A 21,114-nucleotide genomic window follows, 5' to 3' on the forward strand; every position below is an offset into this window, starting at 1 on the left:
TCAGTAGAGTATGTCCTTGGCGCGGATTGCTTTGTAACATATGCGATCTCGATAGATCCGTTAAATGGAGAAATATTTGAGTCTCATTTAAATAAGCTTTTGAATTTTTATTGAAAAAGGACTGAATCTCGATTAAATAAATTTTATTAGTCCTATAGTTCTATAGTCTTTCATTCATTCACACGCATGTTTAGATTCACACATATGAATGTATGTATACACGCACGCAAGCATTCACGCATCCTTAGTAACACGGTTCATTGGAGGTAATATTGGCTACAAATTAGGCCTCGATATACTAAATATTAGCCCAATATTATAGACATTTTGCATTTTATAGCTAATATAAAATTCTTAATATAGATAATTCATCTATTACCAATATTGATTATATATTGAGTTATATTGACCCAATGTACCTCTAATACCCAAATAAAACAATCAAAATACTGTCAATTTGATGTCATTTTGACCAAATATTGACCAAATTTACGTCATTTTTTGGTGAAAATGACGTGAGATTTTAACTAGCCGTTCTACCTGGGTATATGCCAATATTGGTACAATCATGTTGTATAATATTGGAGATTTATTCACATTTTATTTATAACTAATATTTACTATATATTGGTTATATATTGGCTATATTAGCTAATATATGCCAATGTACTCAAACAGCACAGATCTTCACACGACATCTTAAAGACATTCTGAGAATATCCCTAGAACATCCTCTGAAGATCTTGTGCTGTCTAGAAAACCAATATTAAGCCAAAGTAACGCTAATGAATTGTGCTATTAGGGATTATACACACAAACTCTCTCTCTCTCTTCCTCTCCCAATAATATTAGACACTGGATTCGTAAACGACGATTTGCACAATCGGTTTTCTAGGCGGTGACGCTGTTGTGGACGCGGCGATGTCACGCAATACCGCCTCTACAGCTTCTTCCCAATCCTGATTCTTAGAGACATCTGGATCGATGGACGAGGTCCATTTCAAACGTGGCATAGATATAACTGTCAATACTTTCCTGAAAAAAAAAAATTTCCTTTATTATTCAGATAGCTCAAACTTCTAAAAAATGTCTTAAAGACGTTTAAAAAAGTATAACGTCTTCTAGAAGCTGTCTGTGTATTAATCCTCTTTCTGAAGAAGCTACCTCATTTTTTTAAATTCAATTATCCGTATGATCATGTCATATCATTTAACATAACTAAGGGCAACAATAACGTCGTCAAAATATACCTTAGATCAGAATGTAACGCGGACATGTCGCCACCTGCTTGTTCGCCGAGTTTCCTGAGAGTCTCGGCCAATGGACCTCTCAGTCTCTGTAGTCTCCTCCAGGATTGAGCGTATTGTCGTCTGACTAGTTCGATGATAGTACTGGTCAACGCCAGACCGACCAAGATGTACAAGGTACACAACAGAGTGTACTTGGGTTTCTCTGAACAAAGCCAACAGAGATTAGCATGAGATTAAGTTCTAAATTTAATGTTTTTTCGACTAAAGCTTTGGATCACTTCGGTCATTTAATCTGTCTCGTTCTGTCTATCCTAACTATTAATAAAGGAATTAATAACGTTCTCGAAGCGATCAAAATCTTCTCAAAACACTATAACAAAATTAAAATCAAAATTCTTCCAAGGAGAACAGAAAATTTGATGATATCAAAATGACATCAAAATGATAAAAAAAAAGATCGAATCGTGATCGAAAGTGAATTTTTTAGTCATTTCTTTATCATTTTGACATCATTTTGATGTCATCATAACTTTTTGTTCTGCCTAAGTCTATATCAGAATTTTAACAGGACATTCAATTGTATCTCTATTAGTTCTCTCAGGAGATGCAGAAGATCGTTGCTTACTCGGCACCAAGTCACCGAAACCTATGGTCGTCATCGTTACGAAGCAGAAGTAAAACCCGTCGAAGAAATCCCAGTCGTCCTCCCAAAGCATGAACATGCCAGCGCCGCAAGCGAGGTATAGGAAGAGCAATCCGATAGCGGCACAAGCACCTGTAAAAAGATCGTGGTCATTCAAAAAACTGCCGGGATCGACCGAGAAAAGCCAGTTCTTTTCCGAGTCAAACTCACCGAGCGATCGACGACCGGTCGCGTTTGACGGGACGCACACGAACTTCGCGCGAAATGGCAGTCTCGACTTCAACGTCAACGCAACATGCACCACAGCTCCGGCAAACAGCTTACCCAAGTCGGCGATCACGATCAGGGTGAGTGGTATGCCGATGAAGGCGAAGAGGATACAAAAGATCCTTCCCCAGTTGGTCGAAGGCACGACATTCCCGTATCCTGTCATGGAAGCGAATCGGAGAGTCATAGGTGCCTCCCACTTCCGACTCAGACATTTTTAGTAAGGGACAAACCTCTTTTTTGCTATTATATGGAAAGAACATTACCCATAACAGCATAACCCATACAGCACAAAATCTCCTGGGGACGTCCCAGAGATGTCTTGAGGATGTAGAAACGTCTCTAGGACGTTCTTAGGACGTACTTTGGACGTCTCTTGAATATCTGTGCTGTTAGGGAAGTGTCTAAGTCCCGTATTAATAGTTGTCAACTAAAATTTGCCTCATATGAGGTACTCAGATTTTTATTCAGAATTGGGCTCAAGTTTTTCAATTGAATTATATGATTTATACATTTATATCTCTAATCACGTTTAACTGAAAAAGCTCTCTTTGATTTCAAATTTGAGTATCTCACCTGAGACAAGTCTCGAAGTCTCCTGAGAATAGTCTCAGTGACTATTAATACAGACCTAAAAGACATCTTAGAGACGTTTGAAAGATATCCTATTTGTTTTAGACTTTAGGAAATCTTTAAGATATTTATGCTGTCTGAATGTCTTTTTTCCGCACTTAAAATTCTTTAGTTTTACCATATTTTCTAGTAGTGAAAACAGACTGTCAGTAGAATTTACATTGCTGAGATATATATAAGTTAATGCAGGAGATTAGTTGTGTTTGTCAAATAAAATAGAAGATAGAATTATTCAATTTTGAAAGATTAATAATTTTTTTCGAATAAAATGAACAACATCCATTCGGTACCCACTAAACATGCATGTCTAAAAAATGTCGAAAAGATATCTAAAAGATAAAATGTTGCATAAGATATCTTTTAGATATCTTTTCGATATCTTTTAGACATGCATGTTTACTGGGTATTTTTTTGAATATCTAACGAGGAGTTATTACTTTTCTTTTGATACTCAAATTTCTTACGAAAATAGAAAAATGACGAATCTTTTGCATCAATCTAATAGCAAATCTACCAGTGATCTAATAGTAAATTTTTTAATAGACTCCAATTTCCGAAATATGAATAGCACATATAGGACAAAAAAATAACATCCGAGGTATCGATAAATAAATAAATATTTACTAAATTATTTTTATCAATTTCTAGTTGAGCTATCTGATATATATACAGTATTACGATAGCATGTTATTTTTGTATGATATCCAATTTGCTACGTAATTAATTTAAAAATAAAGGAGCTTTTTTTTATAGATTCTCTAATGTGATTTATTCTAAATAATTGATTATTTTTGAGTACCCTAATAAATTAAGAAAGAAAGTTTCTCTCTCGATATGTTCCTCGATTTTACAAAATACTACAGTTTCTCCACTACAAAATTCTCCATGTAGACTTGGTCCTACCGATCGTGGTGAGGACAGTGCTGGCGAAGAAAACCGCTTGAAGCACACTCCACCGTTCGGTCGCGATGGGCGGCAGGTTCGAATCGGCGCGATCCTGATGATCAATTGTGTCCGCCACGAAACCGATCAGAAGACCCGCTTCCGCCGCCTCCTGGACTGCATCCTCGTAGTCGCGCAGGTTTACGCTTACCTGGAAAACGCGATTCGCCGTTATTGTTACTGACTGGGAACCGATAAGAGCGTACGACGAGGAAATCAAAGATCTCTCGCTCACCAAAGTACGTAGATTGGCGACGTCCGTATTATTGCAGACGGATTCCACGAAGCGATATCGTTGCGTGCGTAATTTCGCCCGCAAACGCTCGAGCCGTCCGAGCTCCGCCGGGAGTTCGATCTGCCGGAAAACCTGCGAATGCGTTCAAATATCGTTTTCACGTTGTGACTGATGAGAATTCTTCACTGAATGCTCCTGCCACTTGATAATACAAATTGACACAAGCGCATCATCCCATTTTTGTCGCTTATTAAGTATAAAACAAAGATAAAACGATGCTTGCGTCGACTTCTCTGACAATCCACTAAAAAACATCTGAGAGACGTTCAAAAGGTGTTCTATTTTTTTTGGACGTCTTTAAGACATATTTTAGTAATTAATAGTTTGCTGTCTGGATTTGTGTTTCCAAGTGGAAAGTATCCACTGTCGTCTCGCGTCACAAAAATTCGTCACGAAAATCGTCGAAGCACACGTGTCAGCGTCTTCTCTCACAACGTGATGATTGTGTCGAAATCGAGTCGCGTTAACGGTCGAAATTATCGGATCGATATCTCTAATTAAAAGCGTGCAAACGCCCTCGAACTTCGAGTGCTGCGTGCACTTCAGGCTAATGAGGAATAGCCACCGGTTATACGCGTGTTTGTTGAGCAAATGCATATCCCGCCGTACTGTTTGCAAAGGTCGTTGATGCTGTTTATTGGTGGCCGGTTATTGATAAACTTCCGGCGGTTATCAACGCGAAGCTATGAATTGGTTTTTTGCTTATTGAGCCGCGCAGCGTAGTGTAAAACATACGCAGTTCAATCGGTAATTTTGACGATCGCGGAGAGATTTGTTTATTGTTCTGTATATAGTAAGCGATATGTTTAAACGATTATTTCACATCAATTCGTCGCGATTCGAATTCGTTTTATTGCGCGTAAATTTGCTCGTTATCGCTAGAATGCCAATTATTTTCTCACATAAGAAACTCGTCGATGCGAATGGATCGCGGCCGCTGAAAAAAAGAGAGAGAAAGAGAGAAACAGAGAGAGAAAGAAGGAGAGAGAATGAAAGAGCGAAAGAGAGGGGTGAGACGATGCTTAAAACAGGCTATTTTTGAGGCTGTGGTATTTGTGTGTGGTTCGTGTGCTCAAAAAACCATAACCATCGTAAATTCAACTCGCGGTATTTTTACCAGACTTCATTGAAAGGCGTCCGGTGGTAATACACTTGCTACCAAACGGCTGAGCCGATTGGGCCGTCGCTAAAAATAAAGGTACGATTCAGTGGGCTACAAGTCCGTCGGTTATTGTATAGAATGTAAATATTTATGGAACATCGAATACATTTAACTCTGCACGCTGGAAACTTCGGCGTTTCCTCGAGTGAAAACCCGAGGCGCTCGTGTGATTCGAGATCTCATTGAGATGCTGCACTCTTTCCTCTGTTCTCTTTCTTTTCTTTTCCGTACATTCGAACGCGCGTCTTATATAATCCCACGAGATTTGAGTTGATTCGAATCTCTTCAACGGGAATAGAATATTATCCGCTGTTATGATTAATTAAATATAAATAAAAGAGAATCGCGAAAAGAAAACGAGATATATTCGATTATCAATTTTCCGTAGAGTGAAGGCATTCACGAATCATAATTTCCGATTTCAAAGGCATTTCTCTTTTTCTACAAATTGTGTCTTTTTTCTTTTGCAGAGATATTTCCTCTTAGTAAATAAATAAATACATAAGAAAATCATAAAAGAGTTTCAACTTTCTCACATACTCAGAGAAAAAGACATGATAATGTCGACATGATAATATCGTACTGCACTGAGAAAAAATATTTGATTATTTATTTGTGGTATATAATGTGAAATATAAACTTTTATCCCACAAATAAATTTTCAAACATTTTTTTTCTCAATGTATATAAGTGACAACTATACGAGTATATAGGATTAATATATATAGTTGAATCAATTTATGTTCTACTTATTATAATTAAAGAGCTTTAGTACAATTTTATATATAAAATTTTATATATAAAATGGTCATCATTTATATAGTTGCCAAATTTGTTCTGTGTGCACAGGGCAATATAATTCTCTTTTTCTCTCTCCCTCTCTCTCTCTCTCTCTCTCTCTCTTTCCCTCTCTGTCTCTTGGTTCCATTGCTTTTTTATATTTCCGAATTCAGAGAATCCCCGACATATCTTGTTCGCTTTATCGCTTCTTTATCGCTTTATCGGCACTCACCAGTCCGCCAATCACGGTGTAGAGCATTAGTGTGATCAGCAGGCCCACATGTCCGGCGATCGACTTGAACTTCTGCACCGTCTCCTCTTTGACGAGACGTTTCGCATCCTTGCTGTCCGTCGCGACGCTGCTCGTGCGGCCAAACTCATGCGAATCGGCGACGGATGCAGTGCACTTGTTGCCGCTCGTCATGGCTCGTTCGCGCCCGCGTTTCCCACGTGCGACGTAAACGCGCCGGCCACTCGGAGAAGACTGATCATTCTGCTCCGCGATCTCCCGATACCTTTGTCGTCCTTCGCATCTCAACGCAGTGTCGTGAAAATTACACAGAAGATCGAGTATAATAATATGAACCGATATATGTGCTCATCATTAGAAAAGAAAAGTAGAAAATAGGAAACGTGACGTTATAAAAAAAGACTGCGCGATAATCAACGAAGCCGAAAAGAGAGAAGCTTTAATTGATTTTTATTTTCTAATTTCTAGCTCTCGAAATAAAGAATTACGTGACTCGAAATAAAGAATTACGTGACTCTTACGTGACGTTGAAAACATCTTACACGATTTTGAAAATATCCTTCACGTTATTTGAATTCTGGATCAGCGTGCGAACCTTCGAAGACTCTTGCATTTGATCTCTTTCAACATGTATACTTAAACCCGTTCAAATGCGCACGATGATGGCGCGCCGAATAGTCGAATTCGACTGCGCTCAGTTGATAATGTAGAATTATAGAAAAGCGTCTGCTGTTACCGACTGAGAAGAATTGTGAAATCGGCTATGTAATTCACGTTCATGTTTTATGAACATAGAGGCGCTTCAAAATTAATTTCTGTAACTGCTAAATCGCGTTCGTGGCTGTGTCCTCTGGCTTTTCCCTGGTCATACTTGTAATTAATCCGATTTTAATCGCGTCTAACAAACACTTGGTGTTTCGTGCTGTCATTATGGGAACGTCTGGAAGATATAGATATAATAGTTATAAAAATGTGATCGTCTAGATTTTATCTTTTGAGGAATCTAACCTGTACTGCCCTGCAATACTAAACATATTCGATACTACGGCTTATTTGGGAAACTCCCTTCACAGCTCATGTTCTATTTTTCTGTGTAATTACGTAAAACAGATTTATTTAAACTAAATATTTCTAAAAAAAAAATTATCGTCATATGTATGTGACTCTGGTCCTTTGTGAGAGTTCAATGTATCACATGTGTGATGTTAAAATAAAAAAATGTTAAATACAAAAATTGTACAACAGTAGTAAGAATATGTTAACTTGGCTTACAACATAATGGAAAACTTTTATAATTTTAGATCATGACAACTATAAAGGTACATGGTGGAATCGATATCTTGAGGTTGCCGGTAAATGAAGAGGTGCATGTTTGTCCACCATGGCATATCAAGTATACGCAGTCTCACATACTGCATTCCAAATGCTCCAAAAGTGAGAATGGTTGTAGTAGCAAAGACAAGGAGGCCTGTCAGTTTTGTGTGTATGTATTGTGTCAAGCTTGTCATCTTGAAATATATTGTAATACAGACATGTTAAGGAATATAGATGTTCATTCTTTTAGATATAATAATGCACTAGAGTTACCACATATGCCTGACATGGTATTTCCCAATAATGTATTGATTCTGAAGCATCAGGATGGAGCTTTGCTGCAATTTAATGCTTTGGATGCTCTGAGACATGTATCTAATGGAAAGATCAGCGTACAACTAGCTTGTGCAGAAGCATGGAAGGAATCTAGGTATGTTATATTCTTTTTAATCATACCTATAGCTCTTGTCATATTATGATTCTTACTCAAGTATATGTTAACAGATCAAATAGCAGTGAATATTTGGAAGAAAAAGTAAAACCTTTCGATTGGACATTCACTACCGATTATACTGGTACAACATTTGGATTTGAAGTTGAGGAGACAAATGAGAGGATTAATATGGATAAATTAAGACAGAAAGACAAGATATTGTTTTATAATGATTTAACATTATTTGAGGATGAACTTCATGACAACGGTATTGCTGTGAATTCAGTAAAAATTGTAAGTTCCTTTATAAACAATTTCTTGATAATGTCTATGATGAGATTATAATTCTTTTGATTTTTGTGCTGTGCAGAGAGTCATGCCGAATAGTTTCTTTATATTGTTACGATATTTTTTGAGGATTGATAATGTAATGCTCAGGGTAAACGATACTCGTATTTACCACGAACTCGGCAAAAATTACTTGTTACGCGAGTTCACATCGCGGGAAGCTAAAGTTCAAGATATTCGGGTAAATAATACAGCATGTTCATGGTGACATAATTTTTTCTGAAACATTTAAGTTTTTAACACTTTTATTACCAGTGTTTCACATATATGTGACACCATATATGTAATGGCAGTTTTTCACACATTCCATACTTTCAAGTCTGTTTTACCTTATTATATAAAAAAAACCTGAAAATACAGGTTGTAGGGACAATTTCAAAAAAAAAAAATGAACAATGGTAGTGAATATATTAAGGAATTTATTCATCAGATATGTATTTTCGAGACACTCAGAGGATGTGTTAAGAGAGCTACTCATAAATTCACTATTTATTGGACAAAATTACGTTTGTATAGATTTACTTCATTATCTAAGTAATAAATGTTAATTTTTAACTAATTTCATGATACTATATTGCTACGTTTCACTCAGCGCAATACTCAAAGCATAAAATAGCAATTTGTTGGCTTACAATTGATCATTATACACAAAAAAATGTAGTGAATACTATTCTTTCTTGTATGCATTTTTCCTAATATATAACATTTATAACGGTGAATTTTTTATTTGGATAGGATATCACTTTTTTTGAAGTTACACTAGAATAATTATACAACAATAGTCATTTATAGTGCTTCTATATGTGGAAAATTGCGACATTCAGTATTAAATTCCTCACAAATAAGTATAGAAATTTTAATTACGAACGTATTTCACTGCGATAAATGTTATGTTAAACTTTTGTGTAATTTGAAGTATTTTGATGAATAAATTCCTTAAGGACATAATATTTCCAAAATCGCGGATAACATATAATGTTATACCATTATAAAATACAAGATGTGAAAGCTTAAAATATTATTCTGCAAGGTCTCCCCGGCGCTCTTTCTGGAACCGAGTGAAATAGCGCCCCACTTGCCGTTGATCGGAAGCCAATATCATAAATTGATAATACCTGAAAAAGAAGACGAAACTAAATTAAATGAAGATGCGACCGATTTCCAAGACACGCCCGCGGAATCGCAGAATATATCCGCGACCGAAGAGAAGCTAGTAGAATCCAGTGAACACACAACGGACAACTCCATCACTTAAGACTTTCGCGCTGAAATTTCCGCATTAAGTGATATTGTGCTCGCGAAGGAACATTAACGAAGAACTCACTGTACAGATCACACATTAGTTTTCATACTTTGTCCGTGACAAAATACAGTCGAAAGATCTATATTTACGCATCGAAAATAAAACGAAAAATTTACATCGCTTTTATCTCGGACCGATCGATATCAAGTTCTATCAAAACCGATCTCGGTCTTATCACGCTTGCCATTTTAGTATTTGCAACTTTTTCTTCCTTTGATTTTTTATAAATACTTTCCAAGGAAAATTATCCATGTTGATACGAACTTTGCGATGTAAGCTTGGCGCATCCAAATTATAGCTTCATTCGTGAAGTATATACTCCCATCGTGGATTGAGATGTTATAAAAAATAATAATTACGAATAAAAAATAAAGTGTACTTCCTACACATTCAGAAGTCGTCTAACTAATCGAACATGCTTATCATTAATTATCATCATCGAATAGACTATCGATTTGATAACTTGTCTACGTTGTGATATACTGCTTGCATAATGTTCCCTCTCTACATTGTGCAAAAATGTCTCACACTGTTCACCTGAGGAATCTTATCGTGCTGAGTGTTGCTTTATTATTTATTCACGACATAGACGCAGGTTGGAGTTCAAAAGCGCGTAGAGTCTGCGAACAATGTGAAGATTACTGGTCCCTTCTTAACTTTGCGTTATTTTGCGTCAGATTCATCCAACAGAAGAATCTTACCTACGGAGGTGGAGGTGCAAGAAGGCCAAGATTTTCAGGCGCATTTCCCGAAAGTTTTAAGTGACGAAGCGACGTGCTACGTGAGAACTCCGCTTCTTGTCAATTGCAACCTAAAGCTCCCTGACAGCGAGAAGAATGCAACTTGCGACGAGAGAATCCATTATTGGTCGGTAAACAGCGCGTGCGGTTTCTACGTCACGAATGTACAGAAGGAGGATAACGGAATGTGGAGGCTTACGTCGCAAAACGACGACGAGAGAGTGATAGACGTTATCATAGTCAATGTATTAGGTAAGGCTTCGCAACATTCTTGGAAATGAAGATTTTTTACATTGATCACGAAATGACCGCGACAACGACGTAATATCGCGAATTCTTCTACTTCAGATAAATTCAACATTGAATTGGAGACAAAGGTGGAGTTAACAAAGGGAATGGCATACACATTCACGTTTCCCGACGTCGAAAAATACTGTATAGTACGTATACACTATAAAATTTCGCTATAAGACAGACATATAACAGGAATATGATGGCAAGCAGAAACTCTGCAGATTTGTCATTACATAGCCATGTAGTGTATGGAACATATTAGGCTGGTGCAAACGCATTTATTGTGTTTGCCAAATAAAATTGAGAACGAAATTATCCAATTTCGAAGGATTAATCATTTTTATGAATACAACATTGACTCGTGGACAACATTGATTCTGTATTTTTTTAAACATCTAACGAGAATTTTCGGTTTTCCTTTAAATTCCCAAATTTTCTACATAGAATTAACAAAAAATGACTTTTACACCACCCTAATAGTATAGATTCTGCTCGATTTTTGCCACCATTCTATTCTTTCCTCCTTTGATTTTTCACACAATACTCTGAGAAAAATTGTCGAAATAGATGCAGAATCCACACGATCCCTCCAGTATAGTCGTGAACAACGAATGCAGTGTGGAGATAGAAAAGGTATCCGCGACGGATACAGGAACCTGGAACGCCATTGTTGGCGTGAGAGGCCAAATCGAGGAAGTCGTGAAGAAGATAAACCTGTCCGTTTTTTGTAAGTTTTTATTCGCGCCTACATCTTAAGTCGAGACTATTACGTCACTGTTATCGTTTTATTCTTATTTAGACGAACACGTAAAATCCGGATATATTATTTCTTCCGATCCCGAAGCAATACATATATACTGCAACTACATATCAATGGAAAACCGCTTGAATATGTGTAGATTTGCAGTATCTTCGATCAATCAGGTATTCTCGAAAATTATTCACAAGCTATTAAATTTATTTGAATTTAGCGTGTAACAGATATAGATCACTCGGAAATCCAGAAAGATTTACCGATGTTCTCTTACAGAAAGGATTAAGATTGCGCGAAGGTATGCGCAAGGACAGATACGAATATTACGGCAACGGGCTGAAGATGGGAGAATGTGGTCTAACGATTCGATCTCCGAAAGAAAATGATTACGGGATCTGGCACTGCTTGCTCGACGTGGTGGATAAGCCATCTATCACAACAGTCGTAGAAGTATTAAAGCCCAAGAGTTTTCAGAATCATATAAAAGGTAAAATGGATAAAAGAGGTAAAATAGAGACGGAATAATGTAACAATAACGGCACATACGCAAGGTGTAAATCTTATTAACACGTTGATTGCCACTGTGACATTAAGGAACTTTGCTGCCAAAATCATTTTAAAATTAGCGTATTATTTTAATTTGCATAGGTATATATGCTGATTTTAATATGCTAATTATTCAATAAAATTCACAAGAAAAAAATATCTTTGCGAATTAACTCGTACTTGGCGTATGGAATAAGCGTATGGCAGAGAATTCTTTTCGCACACCAATTACGAGATAACTCGTATTTAACGGTCAACGGTGTAAGAGTAACGGGAACATTTCATTAACAGCAACCACTCTAGCTCGTATATTTACTGTCTCACCTGTTATCACGACCAAAGGAGAAGTTATTAAACTGGAGTGCTCTTCGAATAAGCCTTTAAGCTACTGCTGGTTCTCTCAACCAAACGGGAAAGTTTATCGAACTGAACCGAAATTAAAGGAATCGACGACATTTAGGTAGATATGTGATAAATAAAAACGATCACAATCGCAATAAGATAAAAGTATCAATATGCTAATAACACAATAATATTCTTATTGTTTTGGTCTTTAAATATGAATATTTGAATATTCAATATAGAATATATATACATATATTAAGGGAATATTGACATTGGCACTTTTATCTTAAACATTGATGAAAACCGTTACGAAGGGAGCTTAACAAAACAGTGTTGTTGCAGTAATATGCACGAGGATGAAACTTATTGGTTCGGTAACTGCGAGATCTTGATAAAGAATGCCACACTGAAGTACAACGGCACGTGGACTTGCCATATGGGGCCTGCTTCACCCGGCGTGGAGTTAACCGAAGAGATCCATGTTCGGATAGCAGGTACGAATTGCGTTATTTGGGTTAGACGCGAATGTCCAGCGAACTCGGAATGATACGCGACGATTAACGAATAACGATGCAAATTAAGCTTGCAAACAAGTCAATGATGCAAATTGAATCTTCCACACGGATCTAGAAACACCTCTGGCGGCCATCACAAAGTTTATATCTTACGTTGGCCCCAGGATTATCTTCCAATGCAAAACCGTGCCGCACGCGAAGACACTTACTTACTGCAGATTTCAATCGCCAACTGGATTCGGTATACATGTCAACGAGCTCGTCAATGAAAGCAAGTACGAGATTTCCGTATACATATATATACCAGACTTCAATAGAACTTTAACATTAACTAGCGATCTTTAGATCGAAAATCGCTAGTCAATTTTATTCGTTTGTATCGTATTCAGCTGTTGATTATTTGACGGAAGAACCACGATGCACGAAAGTAACTAATCTATCACTTGGATGACTTATAATACATTGTCTGCCAAATACATTGTCTTGTAATTGGCGTGCGGAAAGAATTCTCTGTTCCATACGCCAACTAAGTTAACTTACATAGATTTCTTTCTGCGGGAATAAGTTTTTATTGAATGTTTTACTGTATAATAAATATAATTAATTATTATCAAAATAAGTATAATATTATTATCAAATAATCACTGATTATAAGATGATATCGGGAACAAAGCTCCCTATATTCCTGTATCAGTCAACATGCTAACGTTGTGATTGGTACGATTTTCAACCTTACATCTCTTTATGTAGGTGTAAGATTGGAAATCTTAACAACTATGTTATATGTGTGTTCAGTCTCTCTATTCTCAGTACAAAAATATCAGACTATATGATTAGTGCTTTTCGAAATGAAGAATTGATCAAGGCCTTATTATAAAGTCTGGTATACATACGTCACTTATTTGCCCCTTTACTTTTACAGTGCCATCGAGCAAGACAATGTGCGTTATTGGTATAGCGGAGAGAGTCTTGCGGCTGGCGATTGCGGATTAGTTGTTGAACCTGCGAGTTTGATACACAACGGCAACTGGACGTGTGCGGCAAACATCGAGTTTCTGGCAACTAACGAGTCATTCGATACGATTTATTTCTCTTACAATAAACCCACCTCAGATGTGAATACAGGTGAGAACATTGAAAGCTTTTTACATTATCTGAAAGTTTTTTTTTTACATTACGTGAAGTGTTACGAAGATTGATTCTCATGTTTCAAATACATGTGACAAATACAGAGAATGATAACACTTCGGCTACCGTCAGTATCGTCTTCGGTTGTCTGGGATTCATAATAGCACTGGCAATCTTAATAGTACTTGGTATCAAGTACAAAAAAAGATTCTGGAATCGCTCTCAAAGTCAGAATGTACGTATAACTATGTTCTTATTTTAACACATAACGTAACATTAATGAATCTAATACGTGATCGTTATCTCTACGTAGGGGGACAATTCGACGCAAAGACAAGACGATGTCTCACTAAATACGGTGCCAACCGAAGTTTCGATTTTTAGTGTACAAAGTATTAGTAGAAATGAAACTAGTAATAGAAATAGTGAAAGTAGTGGTAGTAGTGGTACTGATAATAATACTGGCAGTAGTACGAGTAATAACAGTCCTCAGCTCCCACAAACGCACATGTAACTAATAATTCCTGTTACGTAACCAGAATATATCAGATGCCTATAAGCACCTGAATTATACGTTTTACACCGTTATGTTTTAATAATATTAACGATAACATTGACAGTCCAAATTTTCCATAAATGTTACATTGAACATATATATGTTTTTTATCGCACAGTAATTGAACAATAATCTATATAATACTAAAGATTATTAGAGAATAATAGAAATATTGAGACATTTATTTCTCTCTTTACGATAAGTTGAAGAAGAAAATAAAAATCTTATAAATATTACTTTCTTTTCACTAGATTATTTCTTATTTTTGGTCCACCAACGCATTCTCGCGTTATCTGCTGCATATTATTTGGAAAAGAAAATAGTTTAGATAAATTAGGAACATCCAATACAGGAAAGGTCATAGTCGCGGTGCTATCTCTAAATACTCAAACGTGACGACGCGATTATTTGTATGGTTTAATTCCGTGGTATTACATCACAAGAGCATGCATTGCGACATCGTCCACTGTCGCGTCCTGCCTTCTTCTCTCTCTATCTCTGTTTTTCGTTTGAATTTTAACATCTTACCAAAATTTCAGCGCGCATTAACATAAAGCTGAGTGATCAACTCTTCTCCCTGCGAGCTCGAGATTCCGCTGTCGAAGAAGTAACGTCTTAAGCGAGATTTAGTCGAGTCAAGGGCTACGTGTCCCATTGTTCTCTTGCACGGCTTGACCTTGGGAAGGTCACGCCTGTTACACGCGCCTCACGTACCAGAAATTCTCCGCGCGCCATTCTTTGTGAGTTCAAAGAGAAGAATGCACACGCGAGTTCCGTCGACGAGATATTTTTTCCCCGTTGAAGACTTCACGGAAGAATACATATCGTGTGTACGTACGTATCCATCGATCGGTATCGAGGTGGAAAAAGAGAAGAAGAGAGACTACGAGAGAAACAAATGTCGAGGAACACGCACCGATAAGGCTCCGATTAGACCCTGCGCAAAAGCTCCGGATCAATGCGTTGCGCTATAAACACCATCGCGTTTTCATCCTTCTCCCTCTCTGTCCATCACTGACTGCGAGTAGAAAATAAATATCAAAGGGAAAAAGGAAGGAAGATCTTCTCCGGATGAAAGGAGAGGAAAGGAGAACCGATCGGCTTTCGAGCCGGGGCGCCTTCCATCGTACGTTGGTGTTTATTCGCGGGCGCAAAAAACTTGGATGAATTCCATCGTACAAGCTGGACGGGGAGGAAGGGAGAAGAGGTGAGGAGACGACGACAACGACGACGAAGAAGAAGAAGGAGGAAGAGGAGGAGGATGGAAGAAGCAAACGGCGCGGAGTGAGGGGGAGGAAGAAACGCAACAAGAACAAGAAGCAAGGAGGTCGTCGACGACAGCAATCTCTCGTGAGTAGGCTTATCCCATTGCCTCCGTCCCACCTTATAACGCTCTCACACGCTACCAACGGACGCGTAGGTGTTTCCGGCCGGCTGAAGAAGCACGGCCGTCTGCGCTTGGTGATCCAGAAGAAGACAGTCAATACAAGAAGGGAGAGAGAAAGAAAGAGGAGGGAGGGGGAAAGCAAAAGAGATACACACAGAGAGAGAGGGAGAGGAAGAGAGAGAAAAAAGAGAGACGCAGAAACGATGAAGTGGCGGGCGACGTAGGAAGAAGGATAGAGCGGCTGAGAGGGAAAGGGAGACAGAGGGGCTCGACCGGGAGACAGAGAACACTCGGCCGGAAGCAGTTACTCGCGCGATGTAACGAAAATATCAGGGCGTCCGTTTCGCAATCGGTCTGCCCGCGTCCGCCCGGGGTTTAATATAGAACACTCGCGGCCAGTCCCGTCGCGAAAACATCACGCTGACGTCGACCGCGCGCGCGAGTTCTCCTCTATCTCTCTTTCTCGTTCTCTCCCGCCTCTGCCTACCCACCCTCTCCTTGCTCTTTATTCCACTACGTCTGTTTGAGAAAAACGTCTCCTTTCCACTCCAGCCGTCGCGGCCGCCAGCTCCCGGCCTTCATCATCATCATCATCATCATCATCATCACCATCATCATCATCATCATCATCATCATCATCATCATCATCATCATTTTCGTCTTCGTTTTCCTCCCTTCGGCCAGACAGACGGCGATATGTGGCTCCCTAAAATTAGGCTCGTGTCCACTCGGCTCGGCGCGCCGCCACGGCGGCGAATGACATCCGCGGGCCGAGAGTCGCCGGACCCGTCGAAGGTCTTTGTCCGTGACAGTGGTGTGCTCGCGGTGGCACGTAGGCGACCTTTGAGTATAGCGGGAACCAAGGTGCCCGGCACCGGCGACCACGGCCGGACCACGCCGCGACTCCGCGTCCTTTCGTCTCGGCATCCCGAAGCGAAGCGCGACGAAGACGGTGATGAGAGCGTGAAAGAGAGAGAGAGAGGGAGGGGAGAGGGAGGTAGCCTCGTCGTTCTGTAACTCGAGGGGAGGCGAGGTCGCGCGACGCTTCGCAGATTTTTACCACGATACCTCGAGACTCGAGGACGTCGTTCGATCGGATGCGAAGCCACGAGCGACGTTACGTCACTCCGCGGTCTTTTATCGCGACATCGCGAAACGGGAACGAGCCGCGTTACGCGCGCGCGGGTGTGTATGGACGTAACACATCCGGTCTATGACGTTCTCGTGTCGTGAACGCATCGCCGCTCGTAAGTTTCAGAAGAATCCGTTTTTCTTTCAATCGGCAATTCCGGCTTCAAAAATCCGACAGAAAATAACGTTTTCGATTGCGCGGATTGTAATCGATCAGTAACCAATTAATGACGTCATAAGTCTCTGCTAGCTTATCACAGGCCTTGGTAGACAGGCTATAGAGGCTTGAACACTCAACAGATCGATTCTGGCTCGATCAAAATCCGTGCAGTCGAAAAAGACTGTGTGAGATATGAGATTGTGTGATCGATACAATCTCTAATCATGTCTTCGCTACACGGGGAGAATTTTTTGTAGCAAAAATTACTATAACACTATACTATAATTACTACAATAGGATCTTGTAACCAAGAGACAGATCGATATTCTGCAGTAATGTACTATCCTCTTATCTCATATGTGCTACTTATATTTTAGCAAGTGAAAAATATACTATTGAAACACTTGCTATGTTTCTAGCGAAATTTACCATGTTCTTTAGCTAGATAGACTTAATCGAGTTTGCTTGCTGGACTGTAAACGTAGTGAAATTGAAAAGAATTTATATGAAAAAACGAAATATAATATTCTCTTCGTGTATATAAATATCATTTCTCTTATCTGGTACGTGTTTGATGAATCTCTTGTCTCTGCGCACTCTATCACGTAAATTATTTGTTTTCTTTTTTCTTCTTTTATTATCAAAGCCCATCAGATAGTACTCTATCGTAATCGATAACATTTCATTCGGCCTCGAGCATTCACGTAAATATCAGACTTCTTATCCGTGATATGTTCGAAAAAATAATTTCTATCTCTTGAGATTCATTGAAGCTTAGTAAGACCCAACCTACTCGGCTGTATTTCTCTGTAATGTCTTCACGATTTCTTTCCCGATCCTTCCTACATACCTACGGAATTACTTCGTCCCGAACGCGGAGGGCGTAACGCCTGGCGCGGCTAGAAAGAACAGACGCGCTATTGACAGTCGCGCGACAACTCCCACGTTTTATCTGTCAGATCCCGTCAATTGGGACATACGAAGGAGGTGGAGGACGATGATGAGAGGAGGAAGAGGCGGAGGGAATAAAGGAACTAACGCTTACCCACATAATTTTCACGGGATCTCTAGACATCGCGCTTTAAACACGGAAATCCATTGTCCACCGCGTCCCTCGTGACGCTCCGATATGTCTTTTGACATGCTTAACGAGTCGCCAAGAGAGGGCAATCTTCCGTTGTTGCTGCTGTGTTCGTTCGAGCGTGGAGGAAGGGATAAGTAACAGGAGAGCGGGGTTAGGAGAGCGAGGGGCAGGCTCAGGGGGGAGATGGAAGAGGGAGGGCTGGTACTGGCTCCTCGAGGCTTCGTGGAAGACAACGGTGGTGATGGTGGTGGTGGTGTTACTGGTGCTGGTGGACGGGGAGGCGAAGAAGGAATGCCACTTCCGGTCACATGACACCACTGGACCAGCCGGCCACTTTGCTCTCTTCTTATTTTCGGCTCGTCGCGCGCGTCCGGATCTTTCCACGCCCCCTTCCTCTCGACCCTCCGCTTCGCTCTTTCTTTCCTCTTGATTAACGCGCGGCATCACAAATCGGTCACGAACGAGAGAAACGGACGGCGGATGGACAGATGGACAGTTGGATGGATGGATGAATGGACAGACGAGCAGCCGTGTTTCTTGACTTTCGTTAACGAATTCGTCGCTCGACGGACTCGATAATTTCGGGGTGCACCTGCAAACCACCGGCTCGAGGAATATCATTAGACGACTCAGTCTTCTCACCGCGTCAAAATGTCGCCTCCGTCGTGCGCACGCTATTTTCTCTCGGGTGCTATAGAATAATTTTTGTCGTTCAACAAAGTAACGAAAGAGAGACGCGAGAAGATGTAATGGACATGTAAAATGACTAGATTCTACTCTTTATAAATTTCTTTGGGAAAGGTGAAATCTCATTTAACAAGTGGAACGACGGTCGAGCCGATATTTCACTTCTAGCAGATGTTACTTTCTGCGTTCTTAAAGACCGTCTTAGAATGATATATAAACGTTTAACCAATCACTCAGAAACAGATTCACTGCGATTCAAACATTCACATGTAAGGAATTGAAATTCACTTTGAGTTTGAGTGAAATATTCATTCTCTCACGATTTTAAGGTTTCTGGTCCCATTGCTGAGGAAGCCTGGATTGATGACATCAGAAGCGAGAAAACGCATGCTATTTTCAAGTAAAAAAATTCCTACGAAAAAGTACCTCAGATCGCGCGCGCGCGCGCGCTTAAGAATACTTGTAAATGTCCTAGAAACTATCCTTTTCCCTTGACAATCAATAAATAGTCTTAAAATTAACGTGATATGCAATTTTCCTCCTTAACTTACCTAACCTTACTTTTTTCATAATTTTAACTATTTTAATGTTGTTTATCGACTATTACGGGAAAAGAATAGTTTTCGCAGCATTTTACGAATATTCCTAAGCAAACGAACACCTGAGGTGTTCGTTCATACAAATATCTTTTCATTTGGAAATTACACGCAAGAATGTTTGCCACACAAAAGCATGGCGTCATTGATCCAAAGTTCCGCAGTAGGGTGGAATCAGGAGCTTTAAGTGGCAATATTTTCACCACCGCGCTTCACTCTGACTTTTGACTTCACTCTACTTTGAGACTACTCTACTCTAAAGACTATTCTAAAAGACTCTACTCTAAAGAATATTAATATAAAACCAAATCTCTTGTCTGTGCCTCGCAATGTCGGCCCAATTCCAGTCGAAAATTTCAAGGAGTCAACAGGTGACGCAGAGAACTCTTCTCTGGGGAAGATTCTACTTTGTTACTTTCCACATCGTGACCGAGGAGTCCGTTAATTCCGTTAGCGGTGCAGCACCCTACATGCGCAGCGGCGAGCTTAATCTCCGAGATAATTATTAATTACATCCGCGTGTGACGTATTATAATTCCGCCGTTAACACCTCTTAACAACCGCTATCTCTCTCGAGTTTATCCCTCTATCTAGAGGAAGAGACATAGAAAACGACAGAATAAAAGAAAAAGACAGACAGAGAAAGAGAGGGGGGGGGGAGAGAGAGAGAGAGAGACGCTCTTCGGCTCTCCTTCGCTGCACTGCAAGCAACGCTACGGCAGAACTGCATCACGAACACGCCGGACTAACGGGCTTACATCCGTTCGCTTCCTCCGCCGCGCGCCGTGGTGCATTCAATCGGCCGCTAATGATGATCTGGAGCCACTCGGTAACGATCGCCTTGTCGATCGGCCGCAAAGCAAATATCCGCTGAGAGAGACGCGCTACCCGACGACGCTTCGTGCTAGTCCCCCGACGACGAAGGAGGAGATCTTCGTAAGGATATATTCCTGAATGTTGCACGACGCGCGGCGATCAAGCGGAGACGAGAGGAAAACAAAACGCAAGACCACCGCGGTGCCTTCCGACGTAGTCGCTGTGGTTTCCAGCTGAAACACTCCGCAGTTCCTTCTCTCCTCTTTTCTTCTTCTGTTTCCCTCTTTCAGACGCGGGTGAAGTACCGATACTTCATTATGATCCTGCCTCTTCTCTCTCTCTTCCTCTGCCTTCTTCACATTCTGCCCTAACTTATTAATTTTTAGTGCTCATGTATGTGCTGTTTAATCTCATTAATCTTTAGTTCTTAGTGTACATGTGCGGTTTATATTTCAGAAACTGTGGCGTACTACTGGAAAAATTGTGTACATCCCTTGGCAAGATCAGCTCCACCGACAGTCTATTCCTGTAAAGAGTCTGCTGCTCTCGCGAGACACGGTGAAATTCAGAGGAATTTCATGTGGAAAAAAGGCTGTAACATTCCCTACGTGTACAATACAAGGTGGCGCGCGGAGTCACCATCTGGTCCCGTAACATTTGAATGCGCGCAAATAAATAATCGAGGCGAAATGCCAATGGTGTAATGACACAAGGCATATAATCGACGACGATACATCTTCGCGCGCGGAGCACCG

At 39.9% G+C, this 21,114-nt stretch overlaps 3 protein-coding genes across 5 annotated transcripts; 2 read left to right on the plus strand and 1 right to left on the minus strand.

The window, feature by feature from the left end:
* Window positions 1–92: 92 nt before the first annotated feature.
* Window positions 93–6,941, minus strand: LOC116851429 (TWiK family of potassium channels protein 7). The gene is made up of 7 exons (XM_032830795.1): window positions 6,205–6,941; window positions 3,971–4,102; window positions 3,697–3,886; window positions 2,104–2,319; window positions 1,876–2,025; window positions 1,251–1,452; window positions 93–1,035 (listed from the first exon to the last, which is right to left on the minus strand). The coding sequence occupies exons 1-7, from the start codon at window positions 6,394–6,396 to the stop codon at window positions 849–851; spliced, it is 1,269 nt and encodes a 422-aa protein (XP_032686686.1). The 5' UTR covers window positions 6,397–6,941; the 3' UTR covers window positions 93–848.
* Window positions 6,942–7,015: 74 nt separating this feature from the next.
* Window positions 7,016–10,007, plus strand: LOC116851430 (TIP41-like protein). Of its 3 annotated transcripts, none has more exons than XM_032830797.1 (6): window positions 7,016–7,095; window positions 7,524–7,705; window positions 7,787–7,966; window positions 8,041–8,263; window positions 8,340–8,498; window positions 9,348–10,007. In XM_032830797.1, the coding sequence occupies exons 2-6, from the start codon at window positions 7,527–7,529 to the stop codon at window positions 9,570–9,572; spliced, it is 966 nt and encodes a 321-aa protein (XP_032686688.1). In that variant the 5' UTR covers window positions 7,016–7,095; window positions 7,524–7,526; the 3' UTR covers window positions 9,573–10,007. The 3 variants fall into 3 exon arrangements, with proteins under 3 accessions (XP_032686688.1, XP_032686689.1, XP_032686687.1); XM_032830796.1 differs by having other exon boundaries at window positions 7,044–7,315; XM_032830798.1 differs by lacking the exon at window positions 8,340–8,498 and having other exon boundaries at window positions 7,043–7,315.
* Window positions 10,008–10,071: 64 nt separating this feature from the next.
* LOC116851428 lies at window positions 10,072–14,734 on the plus strand. Its single transcript, XM_032830794.1, has 12 exons — window positions 10,072–10,215; window positions 10,298–10,612; window positions 10,709–10,800; window positions 11,222–11,381; window positions 11,454–11,578; window positions 11,685–11,895; window positions 12,246–12,414; window positions 12,642–12,793; window positions 12,930–13,089; window positions 13,737–13,939; window positions 14,047–14,177; window positions 14,256–14,734. Exons 1-12 carry the CDS (start codon window positions 10,140–10,142, stop codon window positions 14,454–14,456), a joined length of 1,995 nt encoding a protein of 664 aa, XP_032686685.1. The 5' UTR covers window positions 10,072–10,139; the 3' UTR covers window positions 14,457–14,734.
* Window positions 14,735–21,114: the final 6,380 nt, after the last annotated feature.

Source organism: Odontomachus brunneus, unplaced genomic scaffold (genome assembly GCF_010583005.1).
Source record: "Odontomachus brunneus isolate Ranch 3 - 2012 unplaced genomic scaffold, Obru_v1 Obru_scaffold_175, whole genome shotgun sequence".
Classification (NCBI taxonomy): Eukaryota; Metazoa; Arthropoda; class Insecta; order Hymenoptera; family Formicidae; genus Odontomachus; species Odontomachus brunneus.

Excerpts from the sequence above, each read along its gene's own strand:
- LOC116851429 (XM_032830795.1), bottom strand. The coding sequence starts at position 6,396 with ATGACGAGCGGCAACAAGTGCACTGCATCCGTCGCCGATTCGCATGAG. Across the intron at positions 1,453-1,875 it reads TTTCGGTGACTTGGTGCCGA|AGAAACCCAAGTACACTCTG; the intron begins GTAAGCAACGAT and ends GGCTTTGTTCAG. Across the intron at positions 1,036-1,250 it reads GCGTTACATTCTGATCTAAG|GAAAGTATTGACAGTTATAT; the intron begins GTATATTTTGAC and ends TTTTTTTTTCAG.
- LOC116851430 (XM_032830797.1), top strand. The coding sequence starts at position 7,527 with ATGACAACTATAAAGGTACATGGTGGAATCGATATCTTGAGGTTGCCG. Across the intron at positions 8,264-8,339 it reads CTGTGAATTCAGTAAAAATT|AGAGTCATGCCGAATAGTTT; the intron begins GTAAGTTCCTTT and ends TGTGCTGTGCAG. Across the intron at positions 8,499-9,347 it reads CTAAAGTTCAAGATATTCGG|GTCTCCCCGGCGCTCTTTCT; the intron begins GTAAATAATACA and ends TTATTCTGCAAG.
- LOC116851428 (XM_032830794.1), top strand. The coding sequence starts at position 10,140 with ATGTCTCACACTGTTCACCTGAGGAATCTTATCGTGCTGAGTGTTGCT. Across the intron at positions 10,801-11,221 it reads ACGTCGAAAAATACTGTATA|ATGCAGAATCCACACGATCC; the intron begins GTACGTATACAC and ends TTGTCGAAATAG. Across the intron at positions 11,579-11,684 it reads CAGTATCTTCGATCAATCAG|AAAGGATTAAGATTGCGCGA; the intron begins GTATTCTCGAAA and ends GTTCTCTTACAG.